The sequence below is a fragment of the Aquarana catesbeiana genome, linkage group LG02 (assembly GCF_042186555.1).
Source record: "Aquarana catesbeiana isolate 2022-GZ linkage group LG02, ASM4218655v1, whole genome shotgun sequence".
NCBI lineage: Eukaryota > Metazoa > Chordata > Amphibia > Anura > Ranidae > Aquarana > Aquarana catesbeiana.
In genome coordinates, this window is record NC_133325.1 from 77720305 (window position 1) to 77739793 (window position 19489).

Below are 19489 nucleotides of genomic sequence, written 5' to 3' on the forward strand. Positions count from 1 at the left end.
AGTTGATACCAGTTGTGTAGCTTGACACATCTAGGTCCCAGTACAAGAGATGAGTCAGAGTTCTTAAATGTATCAATATCATCCCAACTCTTATAATATTTCTTACGGATAATATGTCCACCCCATAATCTCCTGTACCTAAAACTCTTATCCCTCATACTTGTAGGCAGTTTGTTTATTGCTGCATTAGCTAGTTAGTGGCTGGCCCAGGCTGAGGGGGGAAAACATTAAGTGTGTGTGCTCAGTTCCCAGGCTTTTTGGTCCCACCCACCTTTGGTATAAAATGGGAAAGGCTGAGATACATGCTGTGATGGAGGACTGCAGCGCCTTGCAGCCCGTCTGAGTCACCAGAGATACAGAGATCAACCAGCACCTGGAGAACGCCAACATGGGCTTCTACCTTGCAGAGGCATGCCTGGGCAGCCATTCAGTTGTAGTTGGGGTTAGGAAATGGACTCTGTTCACATTGAATTGTATTGGCAAAGACTTCTCAGTAAGGTTGCATCATCTGATCTAAGGATGGACTGCTTATTCAAAGGGGTGCATGTTGGTTTTGGGTATCAAAAGAACCAGGGTCTGTTAAGCACAAAGGAGTATAAAGCTTGAGGGTTAACTAGGCAAGACAAGGAGGAGGAGTGTAGTTGCTAAGAGTACCCAAGCACAGTTCAAGACACAAGCAACCAGTCATTAAGCGTGGTACCTGGTGTAGCTGACATGTCTTCTGGCAGCGAGGGGGTCGATGTCCTGGCTCCCTCCCTAGCGGTCCGTTTCCAGTAGCAACCTGAACTGAACCCACATCACAGAGATCCATGGCCTGGTCACATGGGTACAGGAAGGAAGGAGTTAACAAGTACACGCATGAGGTCCACGCTAGGTGCATGCCGGGACCCCATTCTTACTGAGAGTGAGGTAACCGGTATGCTGGACTGGTGGAGAGGGCGCAGGCTCTGCAGCATCCCTTCTAATGCAACATATATCAAGTTACAGTGTGTAAGGACATGGGACAAGACTTCCACAGAGGAACTCTGTATGTTTACTACTCCACATAGTGAAGGCTCATCTGTAAATTGGGGAACTGCCTTAATGTTAGACTTTTCACAAGACCTCAGTCTCTGCCTGGTCCTGGGCATTGATGAGTGCGCTCTGCGCGGAAGGTACCCCCGCATGTAGGGTGAAGATGACCCTGCCCACATACTCCCTCCACTCCAACACCTAAAACTCTCTCCACCTCACATAGTATGCCTTCAGTCTTCCAGAAGAAGAGAATTTGCCATACACTTGTTCAAGGTGAGGATGATGGAGAAGGAGTTCGGATATTGCTAGGCAGGCCCTAGGAGCCCACCAGCGCCAAGGGTGGGTTGCAAATGAAGCATCTACTTCCCCTTTACTACAACAATGTTGCTTAATTTATACAATAATCATAATCAATCCACAAACCTTGTCTCAAATCATTAAAGTGATTGTAAACTAATTAATTTTTTTAAATAACAAACATGATATACCTACCTGCTCTATGCAATAGAATTGCGCAGAGCAGCCCCCGATCCTCCTTTCTCGGGTTCTCTGCTGGTGCTCCTGGCTGTTCCTCTTCTCGGTGTGCCACCATAGAAAGCCGCTGCTATGGTGGCACACCTGTGGGCAGGCTGTGTGCATCCATAGATACAGACAGCGTGGCCCGCCCCTCATTCCCTCGTCACAGGATTTGACTGACAGCAGCGGGAGCGAATGAGAGGGTAAGTGTGAGTGCGAGGGAGGCCGCTACAGATGGGCACAGCGCTGTATCGAGTGAGGACTCAGGCAAGTATAAAGTGGGTGGGGTGAGGGGGCTATACTGTTACCTAAACATTTTTTACCCTAATGCAAGAAATGTTTAGGCTTTAGAACCACTTTAAAGCCTAGCTCAGTAATCACAATTAAAAGTATGTTCTTCTCCACAGCTGATGAAGAGTACATTTCTCATCTACTTGGCTATGGGGTAAACACATAGTTATACTTACTTTACCCCACCTTTCCTCAACGTTTGGCAATCAGTTCCTATGCTCTCCTGAGATACAATGTTGGATGATCTTACATTACCACATATAATGCAGGACCGACAGATTTGTCCCATCCTGATGGTGAATTGTATATGATGGTGGCCGGCCAGCAGCCAGCAAGAAAAGCAGATTTATGGACCGGTCATCACAACTATTGAGTGGAGGAAGACTGTGGGACCATGGATTGAGGTATTTTTCTGCATTAGAAAAAAACAGCAATATATTCTTCACCAGCGGATAGTGGTGTGGGATGGGTTAACGTTAATTATTTTATCACTGCTTAGAGTTAAGCTCTAACTTTATTAGAGTTAACTCTGTTTTTCCCCAAGAAAAACATGCAAAAAAGTTGCATTTTTTTCAACACACGTATTAAAATGCACATTTTGGGACTAAAAGGTTAATCAAAACCCCAAAATATTATTGGAGGAATTTCCTAAATCAGAGGAGACAGTATCTGGAGCAGCTGTGCATAGGAATCCATCACTTTCAAGCTTCAGCTTGTTCAGTCAAGTTTTGAAAATGAAAACTAAAAGCTGATTGGTTGCCATGTGTAGCTGCTTCAATCATAGTAAATTCTCCTTTATATAGAAAGCAAACATCTTGTAAAATGAAAAAGATGGCAGTTGCCAATTTTTATTTTGCAGGTTATTTGCGCAACTGTTCTTCAAACCTATATTTTCAGTAAACATACACAAATTTTAGTACACAAAAACACAATATCATTCACTTTTTTTTTTTTTTTGTTTTGCAATATTTAAATGGCCAGACTGTGTTGAATAAATAGATACCACTAAAAATCAAGCCTTAAAACTGCATGCAAAACGGTGAAAAATTTTGCTACTCAAAATTGTCTATAGACTGCGCTTTAAAAACTTTTATGCCCTGTACACACGATCGGACATTGATCGGACATTCCAACAACAAAATCCATCAGATTTTTTCCGACGGATTTTGGGCCAAACTTGTCTTGCATACACACGGTCGCACAAAGTTGTCGGAAAATCCGATCGTTCTCAACGTGGTGACGTAAAACACGTACGTCGGGACTATAGACGGGGCAGTAGCCAATAGCTTTCGTCTCCTAATTTATTCTGAGCATGCGTGGCACTTTGTGCGTCGGATTTGTGTACACGCGAACGTAATTTAAGCGATCAGATTTTGTTGTCGGAAAATTTTATATCCTGCTCTGAAACTTTGTGTGTCGGAAATTCCGACGGAAAAAGTCCGATGGAGCCCACACACGATCAGCATTTCCGACAACACAATCCGATCGCACTTTTTCCATCGGAAAATACGACCGTGTGTACAGGGCATTAGAGTTCACCAGTGTAGCATTAACTCTAATTGACCCTAGAATGATTCTTCTCACTTCAGCATGCATGCTGATACCCAATATGTGTTACACAAATGTCATTATTTATGCACATACATCCTGGGGGCAGGGGTGTGGGTCCCATACTTTTTTTTATGTAGTTCATTCAAGTTTATCATTATATTAGTTTATTTATTTACTTCATGTTTTTACTATCACGGGGGCTAGCAAGCCACCTATTGATAGTATTGTGCAGTGACAGGTCCTAATTTTGGAGACTTTGGGGAGTACTTGTCTCTGTCCAGAGCACTTCCGGGTTCACAAAAAAATAAAAGAGGGAGGATCAGTAAATAGATTTTTTCCTCTGGCATCTGGAACTCCTAGTGTTAACCCCAAGCCAGGAATTCAATGTTCAAAGGGTTACCCATTTGGAGAGATTTTTTTAACCTGATTAATGCTGGGGGATAATGCAAGGGTGGTTAGAGTATATCTAAAACCTACACTTTTTTGCCTTATGTCAGGGCATGTAAGTCCTGTACATACCACACAGGAAGTGATTATAAATCTCTCAGCCAAACAAGTGAGATTAATCTCCTCTTAGACAGTTGACTCCACGAGTGTCTCTGCTGAAAGATTTTCCCCTCTGTTCCTGTTCTATTAAAAGTTCAAAATGTTGACTCTCCCTCACTAGAAGACACACCATAGAGAGAATGCTTCTCCCCAGCAGCATACCTTCCGACTTTGTGAGATGGGAGCAAGGGACACTTATTAGCAAAAGTATGCAGGCATAGGACACACCCCCTGCCACGCCCCCTTAAAGAAGAATTATACAAAAAAATGATTAGTTAAACCCACAAGTGCTTTATTTTTACCACTAATATTCCTTTATATAGGCTTTTGAAGTTTACACATGCAGCAATTTAGTAATTGGATGAACGATTTAGCACCGGGAAACACTTTTTGAAAGATAAATAGTGCATTTTATATACAATTATATAGATCCGACCATAATGAGGGACAAATGAGGAGGAAAGGAGGACAGAGGGACATTGCTCCAAATCAGGGACAGTCCCTCAAAATCAGGGACAGTTCGGAGGTATTCAGCAGGGGTACACACAGCAATAAAAACCTGATAGGGATTCTAATCCCTCATTGCAATGCAAAAATTAGCTTTAGATACACATGCATATATATTATATAATACCCAGAAAAAAATCAAAAGCATGGTATTTGAGTCAATTAGGACTTCCAGTCACCCAATCAGTGGGTCCATAGCCATAGTGTAGTAATTATAATATTCCGAATAATTTATTAAACATATGCACTACTTAATAAGCAATTGGATTACAGAACACTGCTCCTTCCCCTCTGACATACACAGTGTGAAAGGTTCAGAATTTTATCCACCAGGCAAGACCATGATTATTACCCTTTTATTTAATTCCTACTATGGACTTACAGTATGTATCCTCAGCCAACCATGAAATAACCAGGTTTGCGTATCTTTACAATAATCAAATAATAATCTTCTCAATAATCAAATATTTTCTTCTCAGTGTACTATAGCTATTTTTTACTGGCATGGATTGTTACTATTATTTCACCAGTAGGGGGCGATCTTAGATCAAGGTTTCTATGACTCGGTCACAATCATTTAGAGATAACTGAACTGTTTGTTGGCAGTCTGCATCTGTCTTCACAATAACATTACACAAAGTGAATACTGACTTGTATCTCTTGTCTCTCTGAACACAGGAATTATGAAATGAACATTTATTACCAGCAGTGAACCTTTCTGAAATTCAAGATGCAGTTACTTTAAAGGACCACTACTACAAATATAATTGTATTCTGCTAAATGTATTTTTATTATTATTCAGGATTTATATAGTGCCAATAGTTTGTGCAGGGTAATTCAATATAAGAGGGTTATGGGGGCTCTGAACCTGAGAGCTTACAATCTAATAGATGTATGGGATGTGCACATGTAATGTCAGTATTCATTGTTTGGATTCTTTTTTTTTTTTCCTATGCCTTTATATTTTTATACCCATACAGACCAAGCTGTCTATCATAAGTGATAATGGTAAGGGTTGGGACAACAACTGTCACTTTTTTTTGTACTCGATCGCCAGTCACCGCAAAGGTCCATAGAAAATAATCGTTTCTATGTGTCCTGTTCACACTACAACACTGTCTTCATGTGGAAAAATGCAGCACTGCTATCCTATCCTATATATCTATATATATATATAGATATATAGATATAGATATATAGATATATAGATATATATATCTATATCTATATAGATATATATATTTATATATCTATATAGATATATATATATAGATATAGATAAATATATCTATATCTATATCTATATATATATAGATATATAGATATATATATATATCTATATATCTATATATATAGATATATCTATATATATATCTATATATATATATCCTATCCTATAAATGCATCTACTACAGCTCTACTGGAATAATTTCGATATTTAAATATACTGTAGTTTAACCACTTGCCGCCCACCCACATTAGTTGTACTGCGAGTGGGCGCAGCTGCAGGCCGGGTGACGTTAAAAAAAAAAGGATTAAAACAAGTAATTATAATATACCTTCCTATATATTTAGTTATACTAGCAGCATAAGGATTAAAAAAATAGTTAACGTTAAGAATTTAGCTCTTCTTTAATCACTTCAATACAGGGCACTTTCACCCCCATCCTGATGAGGCTGCACTGATAGGCGGCACTGATGGGCACTGATAGGCGGCACTGATAGGAGGCATGAGTAGGGTTGGCACCTAATCCCTTTAAACCCGAACACACATGAATTACACAGGTTCTGTGGCTGATTAAGGTGGTAATTAAACTCACTTGGTGCTTTATCTGCATTAAATTAACCTCAGAACCTGTGTAATTCATATATGTTCGGCTTTAAAGGGATGAGGTGGCAACCCTACTGATGAGGCTGCACTGATAGGTGGAGCTGATAGGCACTGATAGGTCTGATAGGCACTAATAGGCTATGAGTAAGCACTTTGTATAAGTGTGAAACGCGTCAGTTGTTGTGCTGTACCACTCCAGTGGTGTCTCATGTACCTTATGATCCTGTTTTACAAATTAAAAGAAGAATTGAATCTGTTTATCCCGGTGTGCGGCTGTCCAGATCTTCTCATTCATCCACAGCTAAAGGGCACTGATAGGTGGTACCAATAGGCTGCACTGATGGACACTGATTGGCACTGATGGGTCTGCACTGTAAACCATGTGCTGACAGGCTTGCCAATTAACGGTTCTCCTTTCCTCTCACAGAAACCGCGTGGGAGGAAAGGACTGCCAATAACCTGCAAATCTGTTTACATGTAATCAGCTGAGATTGGACACAGCTGATCACGTGGTAAAGGGACGCAGAGATTGGCCCTTTATCCCAATCTGTCATCAGCTGTGTCAGAAGAACACAATGATCACAGAGCGTGCCCAGAGCACGCCGCAGGAGGCCCGCAGGGGGCGGGGTTCTGGGAGGACATCTATTGACTCCCTCCCATAACTGGACGACCGCGTCGTAGCCAACTTTTGGCTATAGCGTGGTTGGCAAGTGGTTAAACGGACAAGATTATTGTATTAGGCCTTATTCACATGGCTGTAAAAATGTTATTACATGTGATTTCTAGGAGAAAAGTTCCTGTGTAATGATCAATAAAATACTCAGCTTAGATGGGTTTAAACACACAAAGACGCGTATGAGTACATCATTTGTTTTAATGATAATTCTTTTTTCCCTTTGGTTAGACTTAATTTAGATGCTTACAAATGCATAAAACATGTGTTTATACGCATAAGGGCATAAGCACATTTTCTTAGATGCAGATTTTTGTATTCTTTATTAGTGATCTGAAAGCAGCTCATGTTTATGCACCTGTGTGAATGGCTCCTATGAAAACAATGCAGCTGCATTCAGATTTGTATATGCATTTTTTTATGGCTGTGTAAATGAAGCCTTAAGCTGCTGCTTATTTTCATGGACTTTTCATAGAAAATATACCACAAATTTTCCTTATGGTATACACATATACATACCTGTATACAGTATCTTACAAAAGTGAGTACACCCCTCACATTTTTGTAAATATTTTATTGAAAAGTGAAGAAAATATTTACACAAATGCGAGGGGTGTACTCGCTTTTGTGAGATACTATGTGTATTAATATATATATATATCAACCCACATAGGCAGGGCAGGACTTAGGGTGGTGGGGGCCCCTGGGCTTGAGTCACTTATACATTACATTAAACATTTTTCTTTTAAGCGCGCCACTCTGATACCGTTTGTCCGCCATTACATCACTGTCTAATGCAGACAGGTTTTCTCAACGGCAGTAAACGAGGCACTACGTAACTGCCAATAACCAATCAGCAAACCTCAAGATAAGAGTTTAAGGAATTTTAAGGAAAAAAACTATTTAAGGAAAAAAACTTTTAAATGCTCATCAATGCACAGCGTCCATCTGCATGTTTGCTCAGTGACATTGCAGCCTTGCAGCCTTATCAGTGTCATTTGCAGCCTTGTAGCCTCCATCTGCAGCCTTATCAGTGTCCATCTGCAGCCTTGTCCGTGTCATTTGCAGCCTTGCCCAGGCTGCAGTTAAACTGCAGTGACTTGTGAGTGTCACTGCAGTTTAAATATGGCGCCGCCGAGATACACAGAGCCAGTCCTGTGTATCTTGGCTCCTGTCGGCTTTTCTTGGCTGCTCTCACAGTCCCGCCCAGTCAAGCCCAATGGTAAGTCCGGCCCTGCACATAGGACTGAATTGAAAGACACCCCGGAAATCAAAGTGAAAAAATGATGCAGCAGGCTAGTCCATTTAGCTGAAATTTCATTGCAGCAACTCAAAATGGTAATTTGTATGGCCCTTGCGTGCTTGTATGCATGCTCCTAATGAGACAACGGATGGTGTCCTGGTGGATTTCCTCCCAGATCTGGACCGGGGCATCAATGAGCTCCTGAACAGACTGAGGTGCAATTTGGAGGTATCGGATGGATCGAAACATTTTGACCCAGAGGCATTCTATTGGATTTAGATAGGGAGAGCGTGGGGGCCATTCAATGGTATAAATTCCTTCATCCTCCAGGAACTGGCTGCATACTCTCGTCACATAAAGCCGGGCATTGTTGTGCACCAGGAGGAACCCAGGACCCACTGCACCAGCGTAGGGTCTGACAATGGGTCCAAGGATTTCATCCCGATACCCAATAGCAGTCGGGTGCCATTGTCTAGTCTGTAGAGGTCTGTGCATCCCTCAATGGATATGCCTCCCCAGACCATCACTGACCCACCACCAAACTGGTCATGTTGAACGATGTTACAGGCAGCATAACGATCTCTGCAGCTTCTCCAGACCCTTTCATGTCTGTTATATGTGCTCAGGGTGAACCTGCTCTCATCTGTGAAAAGAACAGGGTGCCAGTGGTAGACCTGCCAATTCTGGTGTTCAGTGGCAAATGCCAATCGAGCTCCATGGTGCCGGGCAGTGAGCACAGGGCCCACTAGAGGATGTCAGACCCTCAGGCCACCCTCATGAAGTCTGTTTCTGATTGGTCAGAGACATTTACACCAGTGGCCTGCTGGAGGTCATTTTGAGATACTGACTGCTGATGGCTGCTGATGGGTTAAGGACCCCTTACAGCCGTGTCCAGCTCTCCTAGAGCAACTGCCTGTCTCCTGGAGTCTCCTCCATGCTCTTGAGACTGTGCTGGGAGACACAGCAAACCTTCTGGCAATGGCACGTATTGATGTGCCCTCCTGGAGGAGTTGGACTGCCTGTGCAATCTCTATAGCAGGGATATGCAATTAGCGGACCTCCGGCTGTTGCAGAACTACAAGTCCCATGAGGCATAGCAAGACTTTAACAGCCACAAGCATGACACCCAGAGGCAGAGGCATGATGGGACTTGTAGTTTTGCAACAGCTGGAGGTCTGCTAATTGCATATCCATGCTCTATAGGGTCCAGGTATTGCCTCATGCTACCAGTAGTGACACTGACCCTAGCCAAATGCAAAACTAATCCCAGGAGTTGAATTGACTTGATGCTATACTCTGATTAAAAAGTGTTCCTTTAATTTTTGTGAGCAGTGTATATATGATTTCTTCCTGCCACAGAGATTTTAACATTCCTAGTAATCTTAAATGATGTATTCTTGCTTAAGTACATTAGTATGCATGTTTTGATTTGCTGATGCTTGTTGTTTTAAGGCAGTTCATTCACTTTAAATGAATCCATATTGAATCTCGATGCACAAAAATTGCACCTACTATTTTGTGGCTGACAGTGCACCACAATGAACAGATCAGTCATATCTAAAGGACAGGTGCACTTCTTTATACCGGATACATGCACTGGGGTGCCATTCAGAATTAGTACACATATATACCCCCATCATGCAGATTATTTATATATACAGTGGGGACGGAAAGTATTCAGACCCCCTTAAATTTTTCACTCTTTGTTATATTGCAGCCATTTTCTAAAATCATTTAAGTTCATTTTTTTCCTCATTAATGTTCACATAGCACCCCATATTGACAGAAAAACACAGAATTGTTGACATTTTTGCAGATTTATTAAAAAATGAATTTAAATGATTTTAGCAAATGGCTGCAATATAACAAAGAGTGAAAAATGTAAGGGGGTCTGAATACTTTCCGTCCCCACTGTGCATGTATGTAGTATGCACGAATAAAATGCACATCAGAATGCGTGTTCATGTGCACATTAACACAGATGTATAGGTATAAAACCAGCCATGTAACACTGATCTAATCCCCAAAAAGGCTGACACTATCATCTAAAGATAACAGGTACTTTTTAAACAATAAGCCTGGATATTCAGCCCACAGCTTTCATTTACTGGCTTTGCTAATTCAAATTAAATATATGCAGGACAAGGCGAATCATTCTTATGAATACACATTTGCTTATTATCTGACACTATAGAAAGCCTCCTTTGTTGTTTCATTTATTGAGTTATGAAAAGGGTTTTCTTCACACATCACTGCAGGCTTATCATAATCAGTACCCAGGCAGGCTGAGATGGAGAGGGAATTGACACTAATAATATAGACAGCTTTATTAAATGTCTGTGTGTAGAATTCTGCCACAGCCGATGCAGGCAGCAGTATGCGCTCAGCGACCAATCAGATGTAACTGGCTCAAATATTTACTCTTGTATTTCTGTGCTTGGGGCTTATGTGTTTAATGCAGGCACGATGTTAATTTGTTCCTATGACAATCTATCGGTTTTGCGAGTGTCCCCTTTATTGCTGGCCCAAGAGTCTTTCCGCTGGTAATATCACAGAATGAGAGGAATCATTCTCATTCAATGTAATGAATTGATACACATGTCGAAAAGATACAAAGAACTCGGAAGACAAAATATACACCAGCGGCTATTTTCTTCCTTTGACCTGAAGCATGGTGACCTGTCTTTCAATCTGAAATCTACAGCTCTGCCAGAACTTGAAGCATCTGCACAGCAATGGCCTGAAATGATGCCAAGGTTAGCTCCACTCAACCCAGATGCTCCCAAGTGCTGCATCGTTTTCAGGACTGGATTTAAAATGATTGTAAAGGATCCATTTTTATCTTTTAAAAAACAACAAACATGTCATACTTACCTGCTCTTCTGGGGTCCCACGCCAGTGGTCATGGCTCCTCTTCCCTGAGTACCCCCATAGCAAGGCGTTTGCTATGAGGGCGTTACTGCAGGCTTGCTCCCAAGCCATGCTCTGTATGTCCTTTGACACACAGAGAGTGGCTCGGCCAAACCCCCTGCTCCAGTGGTGGCTGGTTCTCAAAATTTTTTGGGGGGGTGCAAACAAACTGAAAAATTCTTTCTTTTCTTCCTGTCCTCATTCATTTCCTCTCATTCTTCCTGCTTTCTTTTTTTATAAATATATACAGTGGGGACGGAAAGTATTCAGACCACCTTAAATTTTTCACTCTTTGTTATATTGCAGCCATTTGCTAAAATCATTTAAGTTCATTTTTTTTCCTCATTAATGTACACACAGCACCCCATATTGATAGAAAAACACAGAATTGTTGACATTTTTGCAGATTTATTAAGAAAGAAAAACTGAAATATCACATGGTCCTAAGTATTCAGACCCTTTGCTCAGTATTTAGTAGAAGCACCCTTTTGATCTAATACAGTCATGAGTCTTTTTAGGAAAAATGCAACAAGTTTTTCACACCTGGATTTGGGGATCCTCTGCCATTCCTCCTTGCAGATCCACTTCGGTTCTGTCAGGTTGGATGGTAAACGTTGGGTGAACAGCCATTTTTAGGTCTCTCCAGAGATGCTCAATTGGGTTTAAGTCGGAGCTCTGGCTGGGCCATTCAAGAACAGTCACGGAGTTGTTGTGTAGCCAATCCTTCGTTATTTTAACTGTGTGCTTAGGGTCATTGTCTTGTTGGAAGGTAAACCTTTGTTCCCGTCTAAGGTCCTGAGCACTCTGGAGAAGGTTTTCATCCAGGATATCCCTGTACTTGGCCACATTCATCTTTCCCTCGATTGCAACCAGCCGTCCTGTCCCTGCAGCTGAAAAACATCCCCACACCATGATGCTGCCACCACCATGCTTCACTGTTGGGACTGTATTGGACAGGTGATGAGCAGTGCCTGGTTTTCTCCACACATCCCGCTTAGAATTAAGGCCAAAAAGTTCTATCTTGGTCTCATCAGACCAGAGAATCTTATTGGTATTTCTCACCATCTTGAAGTCCTTCAGGTGTTTTTTTAGCAAACTCCATGCTGGATTTCATGTGTCTTGCACTGAGGAGAGGCTTCCGTCGGGCCACTCTGCCATAAAGCCCCGACTGGTGGAGGGCTGCAGTGATGGTTGACTTTCTACAACTTTCTCCCATCCCCCGACTGCATCTCTGGAGCTCAGCCACAGTGATCTTTGGGTTCTTCTTTACCTCTCTCACCAAGGCTCTTCTCCCCCGATAGCTCAGTTTGGTCAGACGGCCAGCTCTAGGAAGGGTTCTGGTCGTCCCAAACGTCTTACATTTAAGGATTATGGAGGCCACTGTGCTCTTAGGAACCTTAAGTGCAGCAGAAATTTTTTGTAACCTTGGCCAGATCTGTGCCTTGCCACAATTCTGTCTCTGAGCTCTTCAGGCAGTTCCTTTGACCTCATGATTCTCATTTGATCTGACATGCACTGTGAGCTGTAAGGTCTTATATAGACAGGTGTGTGGCTTTCCTAATCAAGTCCAATCAGTATAATCAAACACAACTGGACTCAAATGAAGGTGTGGAACCATCTCAAGGATGATCAGAAGAAATGGACAGCACCTAAGTTAAATATATGAATGTCACAGCAAAAGGTCTGAATACTTAGGACCATGTGATATTTCAGTTTTTTTTTTTTTTTTTTTTAATAAATCTGCAAAAATATCAACAATTCTGTGTTTTCCTGTCAATATGGGGTGCTGTGTGTACATTAATGAGGAAAAAAAATGAACTTAAACGATTTTAGCAAATGGCTGCAATATAACAAAGAGTGAAAAATTTAAGGGGGTCTGAATACTTTCCGTCCCCACTGTATATATACAGTATATATACACTGATAAAAATGATTCTGTTGGCTTGTAATTTTACCATAAAAAGTTATCATTTTCAACAAATAAATGTGTTAATTAATTTACTTTGATATTTTAAGTACCTTACTTAATTTTCATTAGTTCTTAAAACACACAAATTTTTCGAAGTCACTACAAAGCCATGCAGTGCCACTAAAAGGTAAGAATGAACATTGAACAAATTATCGTTCACATGCTTTAAAGGTATCTTAACCACTTCCCGCCCGCCCTCTTGCGGATTGCATCATATGACATCCAGCAGGATAAGCCGCTCGTGCGTGCTGACTCTGATACACAGCATCCCCGATCGTGGTAAAGAGCCTATGATATAGGCTCTTGACAGGGAGAGCCAATCAGCGGCTCTCTTGACAGGGGGGGGGGTCTGCGCTTATTAGCAAGCGCATTGATTATCAGCGCAGCCCCCTTTAGAGGTGCCCACCAAAATGCCAATTAGTGCCCACCAAATGTCAATCAGCGCCCATCAAAGTGCCAATCAGTGTCCGTCAAAATGCCAATCTGTGCCCATCAGTAACACATGTCGGTGCCCTTAACAGATACCAATCAGTGCCCATCAGTAATGACTAAGTGAAGGTAAATTGAGTATCTGGAGCTCCAGGAGGTAATGCCCTGAGTTTGTAATAATGTACATTTAATTAGTCAGTCTTTAGGTAAAAACAAAGTTGAACCACAATAAGGGGGTGATTTAAAAAGAGGCAGCCATCCCCAGAGTGTGTCCAGAAACTCTGCAAACATATAAAAGAAACGGGGGGGGGGGGGGCGCCTTTCTAAGTGTAGTATTAAAACAGTATCATTTATTGCACAAGCTGACATTGAGTCAGCATGGAGCTGACTACTTCCTGGTTTTCCTGAATGTACAGCTATTCAGCACAACATCACACCATAATCTTTCCCAGCTACCCGGATTGTGCGAGAGCCTGATGAGACGCTGTAGAACTGCCAGGACTACATACTTATGATGAGCATGACTCCCACTTATATCTTGTAAGTGTTTTAAATCTTGTGCAATAAATGATACTGTTTTAATACTACACTTATAAAGGTGCCCAACCCCACCCCCTCTTTCTTTCACCAGTAATGACTGTCAGTGCCTCCTCATCAGTGCTGCCTATAAGTGCCATCTATTAGTGCCCATCAGTGCCACCCATCAGTGCTTCCTATCGGTGCCCATCAGTGCTGCCTATCAGTGCCACCTATCAGTGCCCACCAGCGTTGCATATAAGTGCCTCCTCATCAGTGCTCATCAGTGCTGCCTATCAGTGCCCATCAGTGCTGCATATAAGTGCGTCCTCATCAGTGCCACCTATCAGTGCCCACCATCGCTGCATATAAGTGCCTCCTCATCAGTGCTGCCTATCAGTGCCCATCAGTGCTGCATATAAGTGCGTCCTCATCAGTGCCACCGTATCAGTGCCACCTCATCAGTGCCCATCAGTGCAGCCTCATCAGTGCCCGTCAGTGAAGGAGAAAACAAAATTTATAACAGAAAATAAAAACTTATTTTTTTCAATTCTTTCAATTATTTTTTTATTCTTTTCTAGTTTGTTTAGTAAAAAATAAAAACCGCAGAGGTGATCAAATACCACCAAAAGAAAGCTCTATTTGTGGGAAGAAAATAAAGATAAAAAAAAAAAATGATAAAAATGTAGTTTGGGTACAGAGCTTAGGCTGTCAATCACAGGCTGTGTGCTGGAGATCCCTCCCAGTCACCTTTTTTCTCTTGGCATCAGGAAAACTTGTCAGAAGTGACTGATAGCAGAGGAACAAAGCAGCAGACAGAAATTACACTTATGCCCCGAACACACGGTCAGATTTTCCGACGGAAAATGTTCGATGGGAGCTTGTTGTCGGAAATTCTGAACGTGTGTAGGCTCCATCGGACATTTTCCATCGGAATTTCCGACAAACCCAATTTGAGATCTGGATCTCAAAGTTTCCGACAACAAAATCCGTTCTCGTAAATTCCGATCGTGTGTACACAATTCCGACGCACAAAGTTCCACGCATGCTCGGAATCAAGCAGAAGAGCCGCACTGGATATTGAACTTCATTTTTCTTGGCTCATCGTACGTGTTGTAAGTCACCGCGTTCTTGACGTTCGGAGATTCCGACAACATTTGTGGGACCGTGTGTATGCAAGACAAGTTTGAGCCAACATCCGTCGGAAAAAATCCATGGATTTTGTTGTTGGAATGTCCGACCGTGTGTACGCGGCATAAGTACTCTTATTTGAGACAAGTACACACTATAGAGTGATATGCTTTGGGATATGCTTTGTTCATATTTCATGTCTGAGGTTTACAACCACTTTAACCACCACCCTCCCACCCATGCTATAGCTATGTACTTTGGACACAGCTGTTCACAGATCGGGGTAAAGAGCCAATCAGAGTGGCTCTTTACCATGTGACCGGCTGTGTCCAATCACAGCTGATCACAGTTTTTGTTGGTGTTCTATTGGATAGTGCCCGCCATCTAAAAGTGCCCGCACATGCGCAGTATTGAAGGGCACTCCAGCTGATTTGCCGATCAGCTGGCCCGACGTAACCATGGCGCATGTGCACATCGTATGTATCTCTTGATGGGAGATACCATTTCAGGGGCACAATTGAAACCTATTCAAACAGCGGAGGGAGACTGTACTTGTCAGATTGTGCCTTGCTGTTGCGGGGCGGCTTTACAGTGTGCTGATGGTCCAGTTTTGTCTGTGTTGCAGGGCGGGTTTGGTGTGTTGAACGCTGGTTTTGCCTGTGTGAAAGGGCAGGTTGCAACACAGACAAAACCAGCTATTCAACACAGCTACTAGCCGCCCTCCAGCAGCAGCGATGCACAATGTGCCAGCTATGGTCTCCCTCCGCTGTTTGTATACGTTCTAACTGTTCCCGTGATAGTACTTCTCATCGACAGATACCTCCTACGATGTGCGCATGCGCCATGGTTACGTCAGGCCAGCTGATCGGAAAATCAGCTGGAGTGCAATTCCATACTGCGCATGTGCGGGCACTTTTCGATGGCGGGCGCTATCCGATAGAACACCGGTTATCGGCAGTCTTCTTTATTATAAATAATAAATGTTAATTTGTTTTGAAAGCCTGTTTCGTGAGACTATTCCTTTTAAAAAAAAAAACATATTATTATTTTAATATTAAATAAAAACCTTCAAACGTATATCAAATATATTTGGAAAATAAGTTTTACCAACTTAAAAAAAAATGAGTTACAAGAAAAAAATAAGTTAATATCACTTAAAAAACTATGGTTCCAGACAAGTGGTTTAGCGGTTTAGCGGTTTGCACAGTGGTATAGTGGTTAGCACTTTCACCTTGCAGCCAAGGGGTTGCTGGTTCAAATCCACTACAACCACTTTATTATCTGCATGGAGTTTGCATGTTCTCCCTGTGCCTGCGTGGGTTTCCTCTGGGTACTCCGGTTTCCTCCCACACTCAAAAGACATGCTGGTAGAGAAATTGGCCCTAGTATATGTATGAATGTGAGTTAGGGATCTTAGATTGTAAGCTCCTTGAGCGCAGGGACTCATGTGAATGTGTATGTAAAGTGCTGTGTAAATTGACAGTGCTATATACATACCTAAAATAAGTTAATGTATGTATTCCTAACTTAAACTTATGGTCTATAAAGTGAAAAAAATTGAATAGGCTTTACTTAAACCTATGGTCTAGAAACTGGAAAAATTAAGTTGATTTTACAAGTCTATAAATTGGAAAAATTGAGTTGGCTTTACTTAAAACTATAGTTCCAGACAAGTTAAGGTATGTATTCCTAACTTAAAGCGGGATTCTGGCCACTATCATTCTTTTTTTAAAAGTCAGCAGCTACAAACACTGTAGCTGCTGACTTTAAATAAGTAGACTTACCTGTCCTGGGTGCCCACGATGTCGGCCGCCCGAGGCCGACCCGTCTCTCGGGTCCCGGCACCGCCATCCTAAGTAAGGGAAACAGGCAGTGGAGCCTTGCGGCTTCACTGCCAGATTCCTACTGCGCACGCGCGAGCGGCGATCTGTGAATAGCCCCGTGTTTTTCTGGGAACACGCACAGTTCCCAGAAGGCAACGGGGCCACTCAGCTAGGAGCAGAACACACCGCGGAATAGGAAGAGGTAGATTAGGAAGACTGCCTAGCAACAAGGGTTCAGGTAAGTTTAACATTTTTTTAAAAAGATTTTTCATGCTGTTTTCTATTTTAGGGTGGCCCTCCACTTTAACCACTTCAGCCCCGGAAGATTTTTTTGCAATACGACACTGCTTCTCTTTAACTGACAATTGCGCGGTCGTGCGACGTTGTACCCAAACAAAATTGACGTCCTTTTTTTTCCCACAAATAGAGCTTTCTTTTGGTGGTATTTGATCACCTCTGCGGTTTTTATTTTTTGCGCTATAAACAAAAAAAGAGACAATTTTGAAAAAAAAAAACAATATTTTGTACTTTTTGCTATAATAAGCATCCCCATTTTTTTTTTAAAAAGATAACTTTTTTCTTAGTTTAGGCCGATATGTATTCTTCTACATATTTTTGGTAATAAAAATCGCAATAAGCGTATATTGATTGGTTTGTGCATATAGCATCTACAAAAGAGGGGATAGATTTATGGCATTTTTTAAAATTATTTTTTTTACTAGCAATGGCGGCGATCTGTGATTTTTTTATTAAGACTGCGACATTATGGCGGACATATCAGACACTTCTGACACATTTTTGGGACGATTGACAATTATACAGCAATGCTATAAAAATGCACTGATTACTGTATAAATGTCACTGGCAGGGAAGGGATTAACACTAGGGGGCGATCAAGGGGTTAACTGTGTTCCCTGAATGTGTGTTTTAACTGTAGAGGGAGGGGACTGACTATAGGAGATGGACATGAAAAGTCTAATGAGTCAGACAAGAATAAGTTAAGTTGACAGTACTTAAAAAGTTGATGCAAATAGTTGCCTCAATTTTTTTGAGTAGACCCATCTCAATATTTTTTACAGAGTATATACAGTACATACATTATATATATTTTTAAGGTGTGATAAGTTTGGCAACCAAATTTCATCAGAAATTTCAATTCGTAATAGTTTTGGATCAATATTGTTTTAGTATTTTTTTGTATAAAGGTTGTAAGATAAAGAGTGTAAAAACAGATCAAACAGATCGATTTTCACCCTATTTATACACAAGCTCTGTTTGTCACATGAAAATTATAACACATTCAAACTCCCCATATCTTTTTGGCACATGTTTGTTATTACTTAAATGATACAAATTTCCTTTTATTTCCACCCTCTAAGGTGAACTATATTTTACAATTGCACTCATATTTTGTCATTAATGCCATTCAAGCGCTACTTAGCAAAATGTTTGTTTATGTGACAGATGGTATGTCCCTTTCCTTCCTTTATATGTAAACTATGCATCTACTATTCTCAAAACCATTCTAATAAAAATATTGTGAAAGAAAAACGATAACACTTGAGAAAGGATTCCCAGAGCACTATGTTAAATCTAAAGAGATAGCACTACAGCTTGCTTTGCAGCTCCTTCTGCTTGACAGAAATCTTAAGCCTCGTACACACGATTGGATTTTCCACAGACAAAACATCGGACTTTTGTCCGAAGGGCATTGGCCAGGAACTTGTCTTGCATACAAACGGCAAGGAATTTTCGGCCAACAAACACAAACTTAGTGATGTACTATGTGGTTTGTCTGCTCTTTAGCACCACTGTTTCGGCTCCGTCTGCTAATTTCATGTTAGTAGAAGTTTGGTGAGTGTTGATTTGCGCTTTTCATTTCGCACTTTTAATTTTGCACTTTTCAGTTCATTTTTGAATGGCCGTTCGTCAACCAGCCATGTTGCAGAATCGGAGGAGATAATGTGTTATTTATTATTGACCTTGGAGTTATTGCTTTGACCCAAGTCCAATCCAGGAACAGGAGGAGGAGGATTTCTTGGACCAAAAATTGGTTGCTTTATTAATCGTGACCAATTATGTTATATGCGGGAGCTCCAGGAGAATAATTCAGATGATATTCGGAATTATCTCTGGATGACGGACCCCTCCTTTCACCAACTCTTGCCATTGTTGACCCCCTATATTAAGAAGAAGGGCACATGCATGGAGGCTTTTATTTTATTTTTTGGTTGAATAATAATGATTTGATCTGGTATATTTTCTATATTTTTGGATGCATAGAATGCACTTTTTGGATAAGTTCTATTGGCAGATAGCATGACTAATTTTATTTGTTTTCTTTTTTAATGCACAATAAAAAAATTGTGGAGAATAATACTTGGCTATGTGTTTTACTTCAAATGACAGTTTGGGAGTCGGCAGTTACATTTTAAAAAATACAATGTAAAATTAAAAGGGACACCAACATAGTTGTATCTTTGATCTTAAAAACGACGGGATAATGGTGTTGTGGTAACTTGCACCAAAAAAAAAAAA

At 41.3% G+C, this 19489-nt stretch overlaps 1 protein-coding gene across 2 annotated transcripts in view; it reads right to left on the minus strand.

Moving 5' to 3' along the window:
* Positions 1–19489, minus strand: part of TRPC6 (transient receptor potential cation channel subfamily C member 6) — a 348949-nt gene that overhangs the window by 13529 nt on the left and 315931 nt on the right. Inside the window, exon 10 of one of the 2 annotated variants that reach the window (XM_073613056.1) lies at positions 701–814. The exons of the other annotated variant lie outside the window; for it this stretch is intronic. Within the exon in view, the coding sequence (XP_073469157.1) occupies positions 701–814 (114 nt within the window). The remainder of the gene's footprint in view (positions 1–700; positions 815–19489) is intronic. 2 annotated transcript variants of the gene reach the window in all.